Source organism: Microcaecilia unicolor, chromosome 10, assembly GCF_901765095.1.
Source record: "Microcaecilia unicolor chromosome 10, aMicUni1.1, whole genome shotgun sequence".
Taxonomy (NCBI): domain Eukaryota; kingdom Metazoa; phylum Chordata; class Amphibia; order Gymnophiona; family Siphonopidae; genus Microcaecilia; species Microcaecilia unicolor.
In genome coordinates, this window is record NC_044040.1 from 210,491,900 (window position 1) to 210,511,623 (window position 19,724).

General features: G+C 44.8%; 1 protein-coding gene across 1 annotated transcript in view; it reads right to left on the reverse strand.

Moving 5' to 3' along the window:
• The window catches only part of LOC115478386 (IgGFc-binding protein-like), a 109,335-nt gene extending 89,835 nt beyond the window's left edge, over positions 1 to 19,500 (reverse strand). The window contains exons 1-7 of the mRNA XM_030215684.1: positions 19,339 to 19,500; positions 18,863 to 19,243; positions 16,615 to 16,904; positions 15,024 to 15,292; positions 14,192 to 14,266; positions 10,150 to 10,293; positions 9,278 to 9,534 (exon numbers count right to left, since the gene is read on the reverse strand). Of these exons, the coding sequence (XP_030071544.1) occupies positions 9,278 to 9,534; positions 10,150 to 10,293; positions 14,192 to 14,266; positions 15,024 to 15,292; positions 16,615 to 16,904; positions 18,863 to 19,243; positions 19,339 to 19,500 (1,578 nt within the window). The remainder of the gene's footprint in view (positions 1 to 9,277; positions 9,535 to 10,149; positions 10,294 to 14,191; positions 14,267 to 15,023; positions 15,293 to 16,614; positions 16,905 to 18,862; positions 19,244 to 19,338) is intronic.
• Between the last annotated feature and the right edge of the window lie 224 nt (positions 19,501 to 19,724).

A 19,724-nucleotide genomic window follows, 5' to 3' on the forward strand; every position in this document is an offset into this window, starting at 1 on the left:
GGGTATAAAGGTAGATTTGGGAGTCATCAGCATAGAGATGGTAGGAAAAGCCATGGGATGAGATTAATGAGCCAAGGGAAGAAGTGTAGATGGAAAAGAGGAGAGGACCAAGAACAGAACCCTGAGGTACGCCGACAGGCAGAGGGATAGAAGTAGAAGAGGATCCACCAGAGTGAACACTAAAGGTGCGGAGGGAGAGGTAGGAAGAGAACCAGGAAAGGACAGAGCCCTGGAATCGAAGTGAGGACAGGGTATCGAGAAGTATTTTGTGATCGACAGTGTCAAAAGCGGCGGAAAGATCAAGAAGAATGAGGATGGAATAGAGACCTCTGGATTTAGCCAGTAATAGGTCATTGGAGACTCTAGTAAGCGCAGTTTCGGTTGAATGGAGAGGGCGAAAACCAGATTGTAGTGGGTCAAGAATAGCATGTGAGGAGAGAAAATCAAGGCAGCGGTGGTGAACAGCACGTTCAAGTAATTTGGAGAGAAAAGGGAGGAGGGAGATGGGTCGGTAATTCGAGGGACAAGTAGGGTCGAGTGAAGGCTTCTTAAGGAGAGGTGTGACCACAGCATGTTTAAAGGCAGTAGGGACAGTTGCAGTGGAAAGTGAGAGGTTGAGAATGTGACAGATAAAAGGAATAAGAGCAGGTGAGATGGCATTAAGAAGATGGGTGGGAATGGGATTCAGAGGAACAGGTGGTACATTTTGAGGAAGAAAGGAGAAGTGTAGTTTCCTGTATAGTAACTTCAGGAAAGGAGGAAAAGGAATGAGGGGAAGGAGAGAGAGGGGAACGGACTAGTGGAGGGAGAGGTGGCGAGGTAGAGAATTCAAGGTTTATCTTTTGAACCTTGTCGTGAAAGAATTCAGCAAGGGTCTGAGGAGATAATGAAGGGGGAGTTGGGGGAGGGGCACCTTGAGGAGAGAGTTCAATGTGGTGAAGAGAAGTCGAGGGTTAGAGCCAAGAGAGCTGGTCATTTGAATATAATAATCCTGTTTGGCGCGTAAAAGAGCAGATTGGAAGGAGGTCAGCATGAACTTAAAGTGTAAGAAATCAGCAAGGGCCCGAGATTTCCGCCAGAGGCGTTCGGCGGATTGGGTACAGGAACGTAGGTAGCGGATATTAGAAGTCAGCCAAGGTTGGGGTTTTGTACGCCTTATAGGAGGGTGGGTCATCAAAGGTGCAAGAGTGTCTAAGGCAGAGGATAGAGTATTGTTGTAAGAAGAAACAGCCTCGTTGACAGACGTGGATGGTGCCACAGTAGAGAGGAGGTTTGAAACATGGGAGGATAGAGATGAAGGGTCAATATCGTGAAGATTCCTAGATAAATTAGATAAGATAGGACGAGACTGGGAGGGAGGAGATTTAAGTGTGAAAGTTATAAGATGGTGATCAGAGAGGGGAAGATCAGAGGCAAGGAAACTAGAGGGTGAACAGTTGGAGGAGAAGATGAGATGAAGACAGTGACCATTTTGATGAGTGGGGGAGGTGGAGCATAGTTGGAGATTAAAGGAGGGTGTTAAAGCGAGTAACTTAGAAATATAAGAGTTGGAAGGATCATTAGCAGGAATATTAAAGTCACCAAGGATGAGAGAGGGGGAGGAAGGATCATGGAAGAAGGCAAGCCAGGCATCAAAGTCACTGAGAAAGGATGAAAAGGACTTATCAGGGGGACGATAAATTACCGCTATTCGAAGAGGCAGAGGAGATAAAAGGCGGATAGAGTGGACTTCAAAGGAGGAAAAACAGTGAGATTGAGGTGGAAGAATGGGTTGAAATCTGGAGGAGGGAGAGAGAAGTAGTCCAACACCGCCCTCGCGACCAGCAGGGCGAGGAGTATGTGAAAAAAGATAACCGCCATGGCAGAGGGCTGCGACTGAAGCAGAGTCATCAGGGCAGAGCCAGGTTTCTGTTATGGCGAGCAGATGGAGGTGACGCGAGATGGAGAGGTCCTGGATATAGGGGTGTTTGTTACAGATAGAGCAGGCATTCCATAGGGCGCAAGAGAAGGGCAGAGAAGAGGAGGAGAGTAGAGGAATAGAGATGAGGTTAGAGAGGTCGCAGTGAGATCTGTAGAGTTGGGATAATAGTTGGTGAGGAGGGCCAGAATTCGGATTGATGTCACCAGCTGAGAGTAAGAGAAGGAGTAAAAGAGAGCAGAGTATAAGCACCTTTTCCATACTTGAATTTATAAAACATTGCCATCCACCTGTGTGCATGAATGGTATAGTGAGTATTTGTTAGAGCTGTGGTCATATGGACAGAGCGTAGGCAAGGCTGATATTTACACAGGCAACGTACAGATTCTCCGATGACAAGCAGGCTGCTTGTTCTCACTGATGGGTGACGTCCACGGCAGCCCCTCCAATCGGAAACTTCACTAGCAAAGGCCTTTGCTAGTCCTCGCGCGCCCATGTGCACCGCGCATGCGCGGCCGTCTTCCCGCCCGAACCGGCTCGTGTTCGTCAGTCTTCTTTTGTCCGCGCTCGGGACGGTCGTGTTTTGCGCCGTTTCGTGCCCCTCAAAGTTGACCCTCGCGCGTCTCGCGATTTTGTTAAAAAAAAAAAGAGAGACCTTTCGGTCTTGTCCCTTCCCGTGTGTCCAGTTTGTTTTCCTCGACGTAAGTTTCTTTTCGCTTTCGGGGTAGGCCTTTTTTGGGGCCTCGGTACGGGTTTTTTCTCTCTCCCTATTTTTGGTGCCCTTAGTCGCCATTACGAATTTTGATTTTGCCGGCGTGATTTTTCCACCCATGTCATCGAAGTCTCCCAGCGGCTTCAAGAAGTGCACCCAGTGCGCCCGGGTAATCTCGCTCACTGATAGGCACGCGTCGTGTCTTCAGTGTCTGGGGGCTGGGCACCGCCCGCAGGCCTGTAGTCTTTGCGCTCTTTTACAAAAGAGGACTCAGGTAGCGAGATTGGCCCAGTGGAACGTGTTGTTGTCGGGCTCTTCGTCGACAACAGCACCGGAGTCATCAAGTGCATCGACGTCGGCAGCATCAAGACCTTTGACCTCGGCATCGACCGTATCGACTGCATCGAGGTATTGACCCTCTGCATCGTCGGTACGGAGACATCGAAAGGCTGCGTCGGCGTCGGTGGTACCGGGACCTCCACTGTTGCTGATGTTGTCGGACGGTGGTGCTTCGACTGGAGTGCAGGTGAGGGCTGTCCATTCCCCTGCTGGTGGCAGTGAGCCTTCGGGTGGGTCTCCCCCTACCCTGAGGGCTCCTGCGGTACAGCCCCCCCCCCCCGAGACCGACCTTCTTCGGCCTCGGCCCCGAGGAAGCGACGGCTGGATTCTACGTCCTCCTCGTCGGTACCGGGAAGCTCCGGTGACATGCTTCATTTGAAAAAATCAAAGAAGCATCGACACCGGTCTCCTTCCCGCATCGGTACCGAGAGCTCTGGGTCGCCGAGGGAGTCGGCACCCAGTAGGCATCGGCACCGGGAGGACCGCTCACCCTCTGTTCAGGAGGTGTCGATGCGCTCCACCTTGGACAGCCAGGAACAGCCTCCACGCTCGGAACAGACTCTGACCTCGACGCCTGCATCGGCTTCCATGTCTTTCTCCACAGCCGCTCTGCACGAGAGTCTCCGGGCCGTTCTCCCGGAGATCCTGGGAGAGCTGTTGCGCCCTTCCCCTCCGGTACCGGGGGTGCTTGCGCCACCGGTACCGTCGAGTGAGGCGCCGGCTGGCCCCTTGCCCGGGGTGAGGTCTCCGACATCGGTGCCGCTTGCGGTACCGACTGCGGCCGCCTCCCAGGAAGGCTCCCCAACGACGTCGGCGGAGGGAGCTTCGCCGGTGCTGGCGAGGGAGTCTACCTCTCGACGCTCCCACCGTGGCCGTGTTTCCACAGAGTCGAGCCGGGCACGGCTTCAGACACAGGTTCATGAACTTGTGTCTGATACCGATGGTGAGGCCTCGTGGGAGGAGGAGGAGGACATCAGATATTTCTCTGACGAGGAGTCTGATGGCCTTCCTTCTGATCCCACTCCCTCCGCTGAAAGGCAGCTTTCTCCTCCCGAGAGTCTGTCTTTTGCGGCCTTTGTCCGGGAGATGTCTACGGCCATCCCCTTCCCGGTGGTTGTGGAGGATGAGCCCAGGGCTGAAATGTTTGAGCTCTTGGACTATCCTTCTCCACCTAAGGAAGTGTCCACAGTACCCATGCACCATGTCCTAAGAAAGACATTGCTGGCGAACTGGACCAAGCCACTAACTAATCCCCACATTCCCAAGAAGATCGAGTCCCAGTACCGGATCCATGGGGACCCAGAGCTGATGCGCACTCAGTTGCCTCACGACTCTGGTGTGGTGGATCTGGCCCTAAAGAAGGCTAAGAGTTCTAGGGAGCATGCTTCGGCGCCCCCGGGCAAGGACTCTAGAACCTTAGATTCCTTTGGGAGGAAGGCCTACCATTCTTCTATGCTTGTGGCCAATATTCAGTCTTACCAGCTCTACACGAGCATCCATATGCGGAACAATGTGCGGCAGTTGGCGGGCTTGGTGGACAAGCTCCCTCCTGAGCAAGCCAAGCCATTTCAGGAGGTGGTCAGGCCAGAGGGGTATATGATACCTTTGATGTTGCGTCCAGGGCCGCTGCTCAAGGTGTGGTGATGCGCAGACACTCATGGCTGCGTGCCTCCGACCTGGAGAATAGGATCCAGCAGCGGATTGCGGACTCCCCTTGCCGAGCGGACAACATTTTTGGCGAGAAAGTCAAACAGGTGGTAGAGCAGCTCCACCAGCGGGATACCGCTTTCGACAAGTTCTCCCGCCGGCAGCCTTCAGCATCTACCTCCTCAGGTAGACATTTTTATGGGGGAATGAAGACTGTTCCCTACTCTTCTGGTAAGCGTAGGTACAATCCTCCTTCTCGACAGCCTGCGGCCCAGGCTAAGCCCCAGTGCGCTCGCTCTCGTCAGCAGCGTGCGCCTCAGCAAGGCCCCACGGCTCCCCAGCAAAAGCAGGGGGCGAGCTTTTGACTGGCTCCAGCAGAGCATAGCCGACATCAACGTGTCAGTGCCGGGCGATCTGCCGGTCGGGGGGAGGTTGAAAGCTTTTCACCAAAGGTGGCCTCTTATAACCTCCGACCGTTGGGTTCTTCAAATAGTCCGGCAAGGATACACCCTCAATTTGGCCTCCAAACCTCCAAATTGCCCACCGGGAGCTCAATCCTACAGCTTCCAGCACAAGCAGGTACTTGCAGAGGAACTCTCCGCCCTTCTCAGCGCCAATGCGGTCGAGCCCATGCCATCCGGGCAAGAAGGGCTGGGATTCTATTCCAGGTACTTCCTTGTGGAAAAGAAAACAGGGGGGATGCGTCCCATCCTAGACCTAAGGGCCCTGAACAAATATCTGGTCAAGGAAAAGTTCAGGATGCTTTCCCTGGGCACCCTTCTTCCCATGATTCAGGAAAACGACTGGCTATGCTCTCTGGACTTGAAGGATGCCTACACGCACATCTCGATACTGCCAGCTCACAGGCAGTATCTGCGATTTCAGCTGGGCACACGTCACTTCCAGTACTGTGTGCTACCCTTTGGGCTCGCCTCTGCGCCCAGAGTGTTGACGAAGTGCCTGGCTGTAGTAGCAGCGGCGCTTCGCAGGCTGGGAGTGCACGTGTTCCCCTATCTCGACGATTGGCTGGTGAAGAACACATCCGAGGCAGGAGCTCTACAGTCCATGCAGAGGACTATTCGCCTCCTGGAGCTACTGGGGTTTGTGATAAATTATCCAAAGTCCCATCTTCTCCCAGTACAGAGACTCGAATTCATAGGAGCTCTGCTGGATTCTCGGACGGCTCGTGCCTATCTCCCAGAGACGAGAGCCAACAACTTGTGGTCCCTCGTCTCTTGGGTGTGAGCGTCCCAGCAGATCACAGCTCGGCAGATGTTGAGATTGTTGGGCCACATGGCCTCCACAGTTCATGTGACTCCCATGGCCCGCCTTCACATGCGATCTGCTCAATGGACCCTAGCTTCCCAGTGGTTTCAGGCTGCTGGGGATCTAGAAGACGTGATCCACCTGTCCACGAGTTTTCTCAAATCCCTGTATTGGTGGACGATTTGGTCCAATTTGACTCTGGGACGTCCTTTCCAAATTCCTCAGCCACAAAAAGTGCTGGCTACGGATGCGTCTCTCCTGGGGTGGGGAGCTCATGTCGATGGGCTTCACACCCAGGGAAGCTGGTCCCTCCAGGAACGCGATCTGCAGATCAATCTCCTGGAGTTACGAGCGGTCTGGAACGCTCTGAAGGCTTTCAGAGATCAGCTGTCCCACCAAATTATCCAAATTCAGACAGACAACCAGGTTGCCATGTATTACATCAACAAGCAGGGGGGCACCGGATCTTGCCCCCTGTGTCAGGAGGCCGTCAGCATGTGGCTCTGGGCTCGCCGTCACGGCATGGTGCTCCAAGCCACATATCTGGCAGGCGTAAACAACAGTCTGGCCGACAAGTTGAGCAGGATCATGCAACCTCACGAGTGGTCGCTCAACTCCAGAGTAGTGCGCCAGATCTTCCAGGTGTGGGGCACCCCCTTGGTAGATCTTTTTGCATCTCGAGCCAACCACAAAGTCCCTCAGTTCTGTTCCAGACTTCAGGCCCACGGCAGACTGGCATTGGATGCCTTCCTCCTGGACTGGGGGGAAGGTCTACTGTATGCTTATCCTCCCATACCTCTGGTGGGGAAGACTTTGTTGAAACTCAAGCAAGACCGAGGCACCATGATTCTGATTGCTCCGTTTTGGCCGCGTCAGATCTCGTTCCCTCTTCTTCTGGAGTTGTCCTCCGAAGAACCGTGGAGATTGGAGTGTTTTCCGACCCTCATCACACAGGACGAAGGGGCGCTTCTGCATCCCAACCTCCAGTCTCTGGCTCTCACGGCCTGGATGTTGAGAGCGTAGACGTTGCCTCTTTGGGTCTGTCAGAGGATGTCTCCCGTATCTTGCTTGCTTCCAGGAAAGATTCCACTAAGAGGAGTTACTTCTTTCTATGGAGGAGGTTTGCCGTCTGGTGTGACAGCAAGGCCCTAGATCCTCGCTCTTGTCCTACACAGACCCTGCTTGACTACCTTCTGCACTTGTCTGAGTCTGGTCTCAAGACCAACTCTGTAAGGGTTCACCTTAGTGCAATCAGTGCATACCATTACCGTGTGGAAGGTAAGCCGATCTCAGGACAGCCTTTAGTTGTTCGCTTCATGAGAGGTTTGCTTTTGTCAAAGCCCCCCGTCAAACCTCCTACAGTGTCATGGGATCTCAATGTCGTTCTCACCCAGCTGATGAAACCTCCTTTTGAGCCACTGAACTCCTGCCATCTGAAGTACTTGACCTGTAAGGTCATTTTCTTGGTGGCAGTTACTTCAGCTCGTAGAGTCAGTGAGCTTCAGGCCCTGGTAGCCCAGGCCCCTTACACCAAATTTCATCATACCAGAGTAGTCCTCCGCACTCACCCTAAGTTCTTGCCGAAGGTAGTGTCGGAGTTCCATCTGAACCAGTCAATTGTCTTGCCAACATTCTTTCCCCGTCCTCATTCCTGCCCTGCTGAATGTCGGCTGCACATATTGGACTGCAAAAGAGCATTGGCCTTCTATCTGGACGGACACAGCCCAACAGACAGTCCGCCCAATTGTTTGTTTCTTTTGATCCCAACAGGAGGGGAGTGGCTGTGGGGAAACGCACCATATCCAATTGGCTAGCAGATTGCATTTCCTTCACTTACGCCCAGGCTGGGCTGGCTCTTGAGGGTCATGTCACGGCTCACAATGTCAGAGCCATGGCTGCGTCAGTGGCCCACTTGAAATCAGCCACTATTGAAGAGATCTGCAAAGCTGCGACGTGGTCATCTATCCACACATTCACATCTCATTACTGCCTGCAGCAGGATACCCGACGCGACAGTTGGTTCGGGCAGTCAGTGCTTCAGAATCTGTTCGGGGTTTAGAATCCAACTCCACCCCCCTAGGCCCATGTGTATTCTGTTCCAGGCTACACTCTCAGTTAGTTGAATAAGTTGTTAGGTCAATCTCAGTTATGTCCTCGCCGTTGCGAGGCCCAATTGACCATGTTTGTTGTTTTGAGTGAGCCTGGGGGCTAGGGATACCCCATCAGTGAGAACAAGCAGCCTGCTTGTCCTCGGAGAAAGCGAATGCTACATACCTGTAGAAGGTATTCTCCGAGGACAGCAGGCTGATTGTTCTCACAAACCCGCCCGCCTCCCCTTTGGAGTTGTGTCTTCCCTTGTTTTTGTCTTGCTACATATGGGACTGACGAATACGAGCCGGTTCGGGCGGGAAGACGGCCGCGTATGCGCGGTGCGCATGGGCGCGCGAGGACTAGCAAAGGCCTTTGCTAGTGAAGTTTCCATTGGAGGGGCTGCCGTGGACGTCACCCATCAGTGAGAACAATCAGCCTGCTGTCCTCAGAGAATACCTTCTACAGGTATGTAGCATTCGCTTTATTGTCAGCTGTACGCGTAAAGGTCACTCAAATATATGAGTGGATCAATAAATATATGTATATATTGCCCACTCTCTTTCATAGTAAATGAACTGATTCAGGTATCGCGCTGCATGCGTCTGGTAGTGCTATATAAATGCTATTAGTAGTAGTAGTATGGTCCATCTAGTCTGCTCATGCAGTTTACACCCCTCTATGTCCTGTTCAAAATATAAAGGTCATTTAAGTTTTCCTTTGATTCCATCTTCTTTCTACATTATGATCATCAATATTTATTCTGTGCATTTTGGAATTCATTCAGTATCCTGCGTTATAATGTAGATATATAAATGTCCAGCTACTCATTGTGATTCTAACTCACTGTATTCTATAAATGTGACCAACCCAGCGTAAATCAAACTTGAAATTTGGTCAGGTCCTAGGCAATTGACAAAATTACTTCAAGTTGCTATAGAACTCTTTTAAGATAAGTGAAAAAAAAAACACTTTTTTATAAAGTATTGTAAGATAATAAAAGATGAAAATTTTGGAAATACTGTGAAAATAGTTTGAAGCAGATGATGAGATAAGTGAGTCGTTGGGCAGTGGTTCCGACATGAAACTAGTCACTGCCGAGGCTTCTCTCACAGTAATTAATTATTTCATGTGCCATCATTTCAAATTTGATTTCTGCTGGGTTGGTCACATTTATAGCGTTAAGAATACCCTGCATGATCAAGTGATTTGGGACATTTAAAGGTTGGTTACTCACTGTACTCTACGTGAGACATCCATGAAACAAGGATGAATATATTTCCTTAAACAACACATGGTGTACCTACCTGCGAATTTTTTGACAGATCCAGAAGTACCTCTCCAAAGTGCCACTCATCTCCCTTATGGCCAAACTGTGAAAACACGTTCTGAAGAATTCCATTGTTTAGCACAGAAACCTTTAGTGCCATTATCTCACCGACGCCAAACATGTGATACCAAAAGCGGAAACAATGAGGCCCTTGGGATTGGCATTGAGGACTGAGCAGCCGAGCTACAGCTCCAACGCCAGCATCATTCCCCTCAATGTAGATGTAGTAGCCATCTAAAAGAGAAGAAAATGTTCTATTTCTTTCCAATTTCTTCAGAAATATCACTGTGAAAATTATGACAATGAAAGGTAAGAACCACTTATTTTCCAGTCTATGAAAGCTACTATAAAAACTTATAGTATAGCATATAGCCCTGCATGATAAAAAGGGTATTAAAATGCACTCATCCTAAAGTAAATAAAGTGATGATCTGGTGGAGGTAGATGCTGCATGACTTTAAGAAAGATTCTCCTTGGCAGCAAATCTGCAAGGAACCACAGTCTCCTCTCAGCTATTGATATGACTCTGTGGCAAGTGCAAAGAAGTCCATGGATGGAGAAATCACAAAGGGACAAACACCATTCAAGATAACTCAGAAGAAATTCTCTTTCAGGTAATCCCTGTTAGATAACTAACTCCCAGTATTCCTATTCTGCTCAGGGCCATGCCTACAGTCTTACGGTACTGCCCACTAATAGACAGTGGTAGCTGAGTCTAGATCTGAAGTCATATAGAAGGCAGATGAGTGAAGCCACTGAAGAAATAAATCAAAATTCTAACTTTTAAAGTTTGAAACAAACTGCAGCAAAACTTATTTAGTATAATCAATTGTTCATTTCTGCACCTACTTCCGGTAGTGTGGTCATAGGAAGGTCCTGTTGAAGAACTTGGTGTTGGCCCCTTTTGACGTTTCCAGTCAAAGTTGTCATCAGCAGCTTGTGTCCAGTGGCAGAAGTCATCATCAAATGTACAAGATACGGGACAAAGGTCAACTGGAACAGTAGAGAAATAATATTCAGAAGGAAATGTTAATTAATTTGAGTAACAACATTCTTCAGGGCTTTTTTATATTCACTATTTGCAGCTTAACTGCTGATGTTATGGATTGGCTGCTGAATCAAGGAGCACTAAAGACAGTACACTTAGATTAAGGAACACAACAGTCGATGCCTTAGTCTCGTGGCATTGTCAGTTACTGGACAGGTTACCAACCAAGGAACAGTAAGCTTCCTAGGAAGAGCCAAATCCATGCCAGAGATAATGGGCATCCCTGCAATTCTGCAGTCTGAGAAGTAACATTTGATAAACTTCTCAATCAAACATATGAACAACAACATTTGCCGAAACACGGAACCGTGTCAAGTCTTTTATATCTGGTCACTGGCAATAAAGATTTTTTTCTACTCAGCTTTTGGTGTCCTACCTGGATTGGTTGCCCCACGTCCCTTCCCTAATCCTTGGATAGCAACAACATTGTTTATCATTTATACTCATTTTACTTATCTTAGTTAACTCTGTTGAATTTTATTTATCTTTATTCCATCTGTTAAAACCTATTGAAGACCACTATTTCACACACTGCTGCCTCAGGGGCTAAAATTTTTCAAAAGCTAATATTCAGAATATCTTCTGGGCAGAGCATTGTGTAATGCATCAAGCAGTAGACCAAACAAAGGCTAGAGAGTGCAGAAGACTACATAAGTCTTATTATCCTTTTGCATTGATGGCCATCAAAAGAAATTATTTAATAACTGTATAGTTTTACAGATCCCTGCATGCCCTGCTTATTTACTGTCATGCATCTCTGACAGTATTGCTTGATGCCAGACAGTGGATCAGCCTGCTATTGGGTGACTCTGTTTCGGCCTGTTGTAATTTAGTAATAAATTCCACAGTCAACGTAGCTACAGTCTGGTTCTCGGGTATAATAGGATCCTGGTTACATGTCTTTGTGAGGTCCGTGTCCTGGAGAGCGCATCTGCATTGCCCTTCTTGGAGCATCGGCAATACGCAATTACAAAATAAAACCAGGGGAAGAATAATGCCTATCTAGTCTGGCGAGGTCTAAGCCATTGTGCAAATTGTATATACACTAGATTCCTGTGGCCTATAAAATCGTTACAGGGTGTTGTGCTACTTCCAACAGATGCCATCATCTCTCTCTCCCCAATATTGTAGTTAATCTCCTACGGGGCAAAAGTATGCACTTTTAGAGAAGTAAGCACAGGGGTGATGTTTGGTTGAGTCCAGGTCCTGCTGGGAGAGAACAGCCCCACCATCAACAACAAGGGCTTATTATCTACCGGGATTTATGTCATGTTTTCTTTGGTATAAATGGATGCACATAGTTTTAGGCACCGGGATATCAACTAAGTGTGTTCTATACACTGCGCCTAAATGTCTTCTTGTACTTACCTCAATTTACACCTTCCCAACTGCAAAGGTATTAAATACAAAACCTCCTATGCATCCAGTTTCTCCTTTTTGGGCAGCCAGCTTTGGAACGCTCTACCAAGACCATCCGAATAATCAACCATCATCTGCCCTTCAGAAAAATGTTGAAGACCCATCTCTTCAAGAAAGCTTATCCTAATGACCCAACTTAACTTTTTAAGCCCACCCACATGATTCCTGTCCTGACGATTATTATACCTTAGACCATGTCTCCCAATCTCCTTATGCTCATCCCCCAATCTTGTTTTCTTCATTCTTCCTACTCCTTACCTCTCCCAATCTCCTTTCCTTTTGCATATCTTTGTTTACCTATCCATGTTCAATTTACATATCCTTAAATCCCCACTATTACTATGTTTACTACAATTTGTAATATTCTATTTACTATGTAAGACGCATTGAACCTGCTATGTGTGGGAAAGCGCGGGGTACAAATGTAATAAATAAGTAAATCTAGGCTCCATTTATAGAATATGCTTAGGTGAAAATATTTTCTGCGTGGATTTGATTAAGCACCATATATAGAATCACCCCCTTAGTAGCTGCATATCAGGCAGATAGATAACATTTCAACACACTTCTCATTTTTGCTTTCTTTAACTTGCTGCTTTTTTTAAAGTATAACCCTATGGGGGGTTATTTTGTAAAAAAGTGTTACTATGCACATAGCTGATTTTATGTAAGGAAAAGGCTGATGTTTATACTTGTATATCTATGCTAATCTCCGAGATCATACATAGGGGTTCTAAGGGCACAGTTTGTGTAGAACAAGGAAGAGTTGGGATGTAGGTTTTACAAAATATTGGATACTCCCATGGAGTACATGCAAACATTTACACCAGCTTTAGAACAGGTCTTTAAATGTATGAGGTGGCATTTGAGTACTATCGGGAGAGGGGGCAGTTCTGGGAGTCACATAAGCGCCTGTATTGCCTTTATAAAATAGACTTTTAAAAGATGTCTTTTGAGACTTCACACAGTGGTAGTCTGTTCAAAAATTATTTCTGCTATCCTGTTTCTTGTCTCAGTTTCTAGGATGAATGTAAGAGGTAACACAATGAGTAATATAGGGGTCTCTTTACAAAGGTGCTCTAGCGTTTTTAGCATGCACTAAAAATAAGCATGTGCTAAATGCTAAAGATGTCCATATATTCCTAGCATTTAGCGTGCGCTATTCATTTGCACGTGCTAAAAACGCTACCGTGCCTTTGTAAAAGACACCCTGAATATGTTCCTTTTGTGAAATTGATTCTCCCGCATCTGTATATGTATTTTAGAAAAGACTCTGCCTTCAGCTCATAATTTTGCAACATACCCAAGGAATTGTGAATATCTGAGCTGGATGTCCCAATCCCTACCCAAACATCCTATGCAAAATGGGGCTTAATGTGACATTTCTCCAGTGCAAGGATGTATACTGGAATTAGATAAATTGTTATAAGTGTGGGACTTCTACAAACACTAGCTGAGGCTTGTCATTAGGACAGTAATTCTTAGTGTCTATGGAAGTGAATTAATGGTAAAAACATTTTTACAATACCAGTTGGAGCTGGTGGTGAGGTTGTAGTTGGTGGTCCAGAAGGAAGAGCAGTAATTATGGTGGATGTTTCATGTCCAGTGTCATCCTAAGTATCTCTCTACAGAATGAGGTAAAATGCCCTCATGGTGTACCTTTTGGATTTCAGATGAAATTCTGTAGAGAGATACTTAGGATGACACTGGAGATATCCAATGGAGATTTACTCTGTTCAAAACTATTTGTAAATGTCTGAATTAATGATTAAAAAAACTACCTGTTGTAGATGATTGGGCTGTGGTGGAGACGACAGGAGGTAGAGTTTTGACTGTGGTAAATGTTATTTCAGTCACAGTTGTTGCGTCTACAATGTAAACAAGGACATGTTGAACAGCTCATGACACTGCATTTCCTTCTTGATAATGGTCACGTGCTATGAAGATGTTTCTATAATAAACTACTACTGATCATTTCTATAGTGATATTACACATTACAGCACTGTACACGTTATATGCAAGTACTTTCTCTGTCCCTAGGGGACTCACAATTGAAGTGTTTATATCTGGGTCATTGAGGGCTAAGTGACTTGCCCAAGGTCACAAGGAGCTACAGTGGGAATCAAACCCAGGTTATCAGGATCAAAGTCCATTGAACTAACCATTAGGCCACGCCTCCACTCATTAGAGACTGGAGATTGAAACTGGACAAGGACTGAGTCAGCTACTGACCACAGGCACCAGCCAATGGCAGGACAGCTTTCAAAATACTCGGTGATTTACTAAGCTTTGTAAAGCTAATGCTGACACTCCTTTAGCTGAGCTGAAAAATGGCTGCATTTCTCGTATTAAAGTTCATTTAAACATTTCAGATTTCCACTAGTTGTATAATCAATAAAGAACCTGGAAGAAGACTTTATTACCTGAAGATGATGGTGATACTGAAGGTGTTGTTGATGTAGAAACGGTTGTGGTTGGAGTTATGGTTGTGGCATTTCCTGTGTATAAAAAAACATAATAATTCTTAATGGTATAAATTACTGTTTTGGTTGTCATTTTTTAAGAATTGATTATTTCACTTTTTGTTGATATTCATTTGATTTTGTTTAATAAAATGTTTAATTAATTTTCAGTATACTGAGTTAAGACTATAGATCAAGGGGGCACATGCTGCTCTCAAAATTCACAAAGCGATCTTGTTTCAAAAGAATTATAACATACAAATTAACTGGGTTTTAAGATCAGTTATGCAAACGTCATTCATTTGGATATATGGAAATGAGATGTAAGAGACTGGAATTGAGTACGACTATACTTAAAGCAAACGCTTTCAACATTCTTAGTATTTCTTAAGCCAATACTCAAAGAGATTTGTGTTTAGCAGCAGAATATCCTTAAAATTGGTTTATAATTATTTTTTGTAATTCCTGGATTATTGGTCCGATTCTGTTAACTAAGTAATCCGCATAGAACTTTTTTTTTTTGGTTATTTGACTCTTTGGTGCCAATTTTTTTGGTGTCATTTATAGAATTTACCCCTGTATGCTCAGTAAGGTCCAGATACAATGCAAATGTGTTGTGAGAACAGAAGGTGCTTCAATTTCCTCAACTCACTTTGGAGTTGGAATAAAGTTGCATATTAGCTCAGTGTAGTTAATTTTATGGGTTGGCCTAGAAAAAGCAATATGAAATGGAAAACTGAATTCTGTGGTCCATGTTAGTAAATTATTGATAAAAATTATTAATGGACTGTACCACATATGGTCCCATTCCTCCAGTCACCCAGATGTACTCCAACTGCCTCGCATGCAGCCGCATAGGATGCCAGGACAACACAGAGCTGTTCAGAGCTCCCCCCTGTGGCACACTGGTCGTAGACGCAACTCTCGAAGTACTCTTTGGGTGGGATAAGAGAATGGCAAGGGCTAAATGGGCCATTGGTCATCATTAGGACTTTACAGTACTCCTCGGATGCTTGCTGCAGGGCTGGTGGACATGGTTTGGGATCAGTTGTTGCATTGCAGCTAAGAAAAAATAAGATACAGTTACTGTTGAACTCAAAAATGACTGATAATACAGGGTTCGTGATAGAGTACATTTTACAAGAGGATGATTTTGCATACAAGCAAGGAGGAGTTTTGAATTACAGGACACAATATACCAGTTTAGACTGCTAACAGACTTTACAGAATGATGATTAGCTACCTTCCAGTGCTGTGCTGCTTCGGACCCTATGTACTTCGACAGGCTTTGCACTCATCTCAAGGGAATATTCTCAAAATCCATGGACTAGACCACATGAAGAAAGTGGGGTGGAGTGCAAGAGCATTTCAGGTTGTAGGACCTGAGTTAGGGAACAAATTGCCCTCTGACCTGAGAATAGAGTCTAGTTCATTGATTCTGGAAGAAATTGAAAACTCTTCTTTTTCTTTCATCCCTGTCTGTTGTATGAGGCAGTTTGTCTGTTTTAATAATTTTGATGTATCTTTTAATCTTTGCTGTTTTATTCTTTGCTTTTCTTCACTTTTGTCTTTTTATATTATGCAAACCAATTTGAATGATATTTTTTATCAGGAAATGGTATTTAAACTTAATAATGGTATAGGTACATTTTACAGATTGGTAACTTCTTTCTTATACCAGGCTGCAAAATTTGGAATTCTTTGGTATCTGAAATTAGATTGGAATCTTGCTATCTAAGGTTTAGGAAATTATTGAAAGCTTTTAATTGTTCAAATGTAAGTTTTATTTTATTATAATTTTGTTTCTTTTAGGGTTGTTTTTCCCCCGTTATATTCTTATTTAATCTGCTCTAAACCTTTGCGTAAGATGCATGCAATAAATATCAGTATTATATTGTATTATATAAATACACAGCATAACTATAAGCAAACTACTTACTGTATGTAGAACTGGGCTTTGAAGGAGAGATTTCATAGCCAATTGTGCTTAGCTCTCTGACTTTTAAAACCACATTGAAAATATAAAACATTCAGTTACGGAGGTCAGCTAATTAATTGACTTTGCTTGTATGTGCAGTTTTGTAAAATCTGCCATTTAGACATGTGCAGGTTTCAGATTCCACTGCTTACATGTATAATGCAAGCAGTTGCACGTACAAAACCCCACAGAGCGCTGCTCTTCTTTTAATGTGTTTCTTTGTTCAGTAGCTGTTCCCGCAGTTCATGCTACCAAATATACCTGTATTTCTATCTAGACAACCTAAGTAAAATCAGGCTACACAAATTTACTGCTGTGCTGTATGAAATTATCTTTAAATAAGAGAATTTTCCAGAGGTAATTTATCCATAAAGCCTTAAAATGAAAGAAGAGTCAAGCTACTTACGGCCATTCATCATCGGGAACTCTCCAGCTGTTTCCAAAGTCATTGAAATCTGGAACAACCACTCCATCCGGTTTCATGAAATCATCTTCTTGGTTGCTAGTGTAGGTCCCACACAGACCACACAATAACCCTTTATAGTATTCCTTCACTCTGACAAAGAGCTCCTGGTCACCATCAAACTGGAGCTCAAGACCAAAGTTTGTGCTGATGATCGTACGGGTTTTAGTATTTGAAATGCTTACTCCAGGGGTGGGACTGGCAGGGAAGTTGGTCAACAATCCATTGTTAACCTGACAGTAAACAAAATGAAGTAGATGAAACATGAGAGAACTATTTAGTATCTTGAATTTTATACTGATAGTCCTTAATTTGAAAGCATTCTAGTATTAGAAACTACTCGGAGCATTTACATATTATGAGAATAAGTGACAAGTACATATTAAGATCATGTTACAACTGTTTGAGAGTTTCACATTATTTCTTTGTGCGAAGCTGTCGGTACAGCACAAGAAAAATCCACAAACCATTCAGCTGAGAGGAAAAAAGAGACCATAAAAAAGGGAATGGAAAATAACTACTCTCTCGGGTATATAGTTAAGAATGTGCCTGAATATATATGCTTTACAGTAGGTTTTGCTTTTAGGCCTGAAGAGATCCCTTAGCAGTAAGGGAGGATTTCTGAATTCATTACTACTACTACTACTATTTAGCATTTCTATAGCGCTACAAAGCGTACACAGCGCTGTACAAACATAGAAGAAAGACAGTCCCTTAGGAATTAGTCCCATGATATATAGGTGCCAATTCTATAATTGGCCACCATAGACTAGACACCCCAATAGTGCTCACTAAGTGCAAATTCTATAATGGCATCTGGGCGCCAAGATAGCATTACAGAATACTACTGTAACCCACCATCAGCGTGTCTACTATTTATGCATCATCATTTGCACTTGCTATTGACAAGGTGTAACTGATAACAGGTAAGTTTGTCATGGGCACATGTAACATATTGTTTCATAAGCTACACTAATGTGGTATATATCATTCAGTGTAAAAAATGTAACGAAGGATGCTATATTGGAGAAACAGGCCAGATGCTTAAGACAAGATTCAATTTACATAGACATCATATGAACAATACTGGTGCCAGCAGGGTTCCCACGCCTGTTGGTCAACATTTTACAGGACCAGGACACTGTACCAGTGACTTCATAGTGAGAATCCTGAAAGGTAACTTTAAAACCATACAAGAACGTAAGACCTTTGAAGTCAGAATGATTGAATATTTTAACACCCAACAGAAAGGACTTAACAATGATCTGGGGTTCCTAGCCCATTATAAACCATAAAGCTGTATGTCTCTGTTGATCACCCTCCCCTCACCTATCCACACCCGTCCTGTTAGAATATCAATGATATGCTTTGATGTCCCCATGCATACCTCCGACCCACCCCCATCCACCCACCCTGTCAGACTGTCATAGTAATGCTTGAATGTTTTCACTTATATACTATATATTTTCAAAGCACTTAGCCTTCCAAAGTTCCATAGAAGCCTATGGAACTTTAGAAGGCTAAGTGCTTTGAAAATATGCCTCAGTCAGCTAGCACATTTGCTTATTTCCGATCTGAGGAAGAAGGGCAACCTTCGAAAGCTAATCAAGAAATGTATTAAGTTATGTCCAATAAAAAAGGTATCATCTTATTTTCTTTTCCATGTTTTATTTTGTTTGATTTCTATTGATAACCTTAAGAGTGGACTAACACGGCTACCACACTCCTCTACATAAGCTACACTCGTAACTGAAGACATGTCCATGACCCACCCATACTCCACTCAAATATATGCCCCCCCTTGCATTTGTCCAGCATAGCACATATACATTCACTTATAGAAAACTGCATAATGTGTATAAGTGCTACCTTTAGGCACATTTGCGGCAAAGAGGCGCCTAACCATATGTATCTATAGAACTGCCCTTATAGGGACTCCTCATGGGAATTAGGTTTCACAGACTGAAATTCTTTAAAGTAACATGATTTTCCACTCCATTTCAAACTGGAATATGGTTAACAATCCAACTGGCTGCCTGATGAACAATTCTGCAGATCTCAGATGCTGAATCACCCCAAGTAGAGTAAATATTCTCCCAACCAAAACTTCTGAATTTGTGTAAGTACTTCATGTGTTAATGTCAGAAATACACCTACAGGAATGTAAAATCAAACACAGAAATGTACTTACATAGACAAAGTTGTGCTTTCTGAGTGCAATATGAATGCCATTCACAGTAAGAGCCACAGAATTAAGTGCCGTCCAGCTTGGGTTCCCCCTGTGCTCATTCCTTGTTGTAACACTAAAGCTGACAGAAGTGTTTCCACATGTCTCAGCCACTGTGTAATTACAGGAACCCTGGAAGTGGTGAACTTTTCCATCAAATGTTGTATAGTGGGGGTCTCCATAGATGTGACATGTAGCAGTGCTGGCTGGGTAACATCCCAGGAGGCCATTTTGAACTTTACAGATTTCATCTGGTCCACAAATGACTGAAACACATTCCACCTGGTTATTTCCCTTACACTGGCATTTGTTCTCACAGTTCCCGTCAATGAAGCTCTCTCCTTTCTGTAGGAAAGATGCAAAGATCATAATATCTTCAAGTAATCAAATATCAGTGAAATTATGCTTAATATTATGTAGGAAAAGCCTCTCTCACTCACGGTGTAGTATTTGTCTTTGTACCAGCATCCACAGTCAGCTCTCGAAACACAGGAACCTCCACTGAGCACATATCCATCATCACATTCACAGCCTTCGATGCAGGGCTTATTGCAGTTTTCGGGGGCTGATGGGTCAACACACGTTGCAGGACAGGCAGTCATACATGCATTGTAGTGACTATTGGATGGGCATGGTATAGCTAAAAGGAAAACAGATCCTGTTTGCTAAATATGAGAATTAAAGGCACAACAGAAATCAACATAGGGGAAGTACAGCACTAGAGGTGGGCTAAGTTTATGGTAAGATTTCCAAGTATGCGTGTTTCTACTTTGGAAATGCTTTAGATTTACTGAGTAATCAATGCACAGCTGGTACAGTGGTGTAG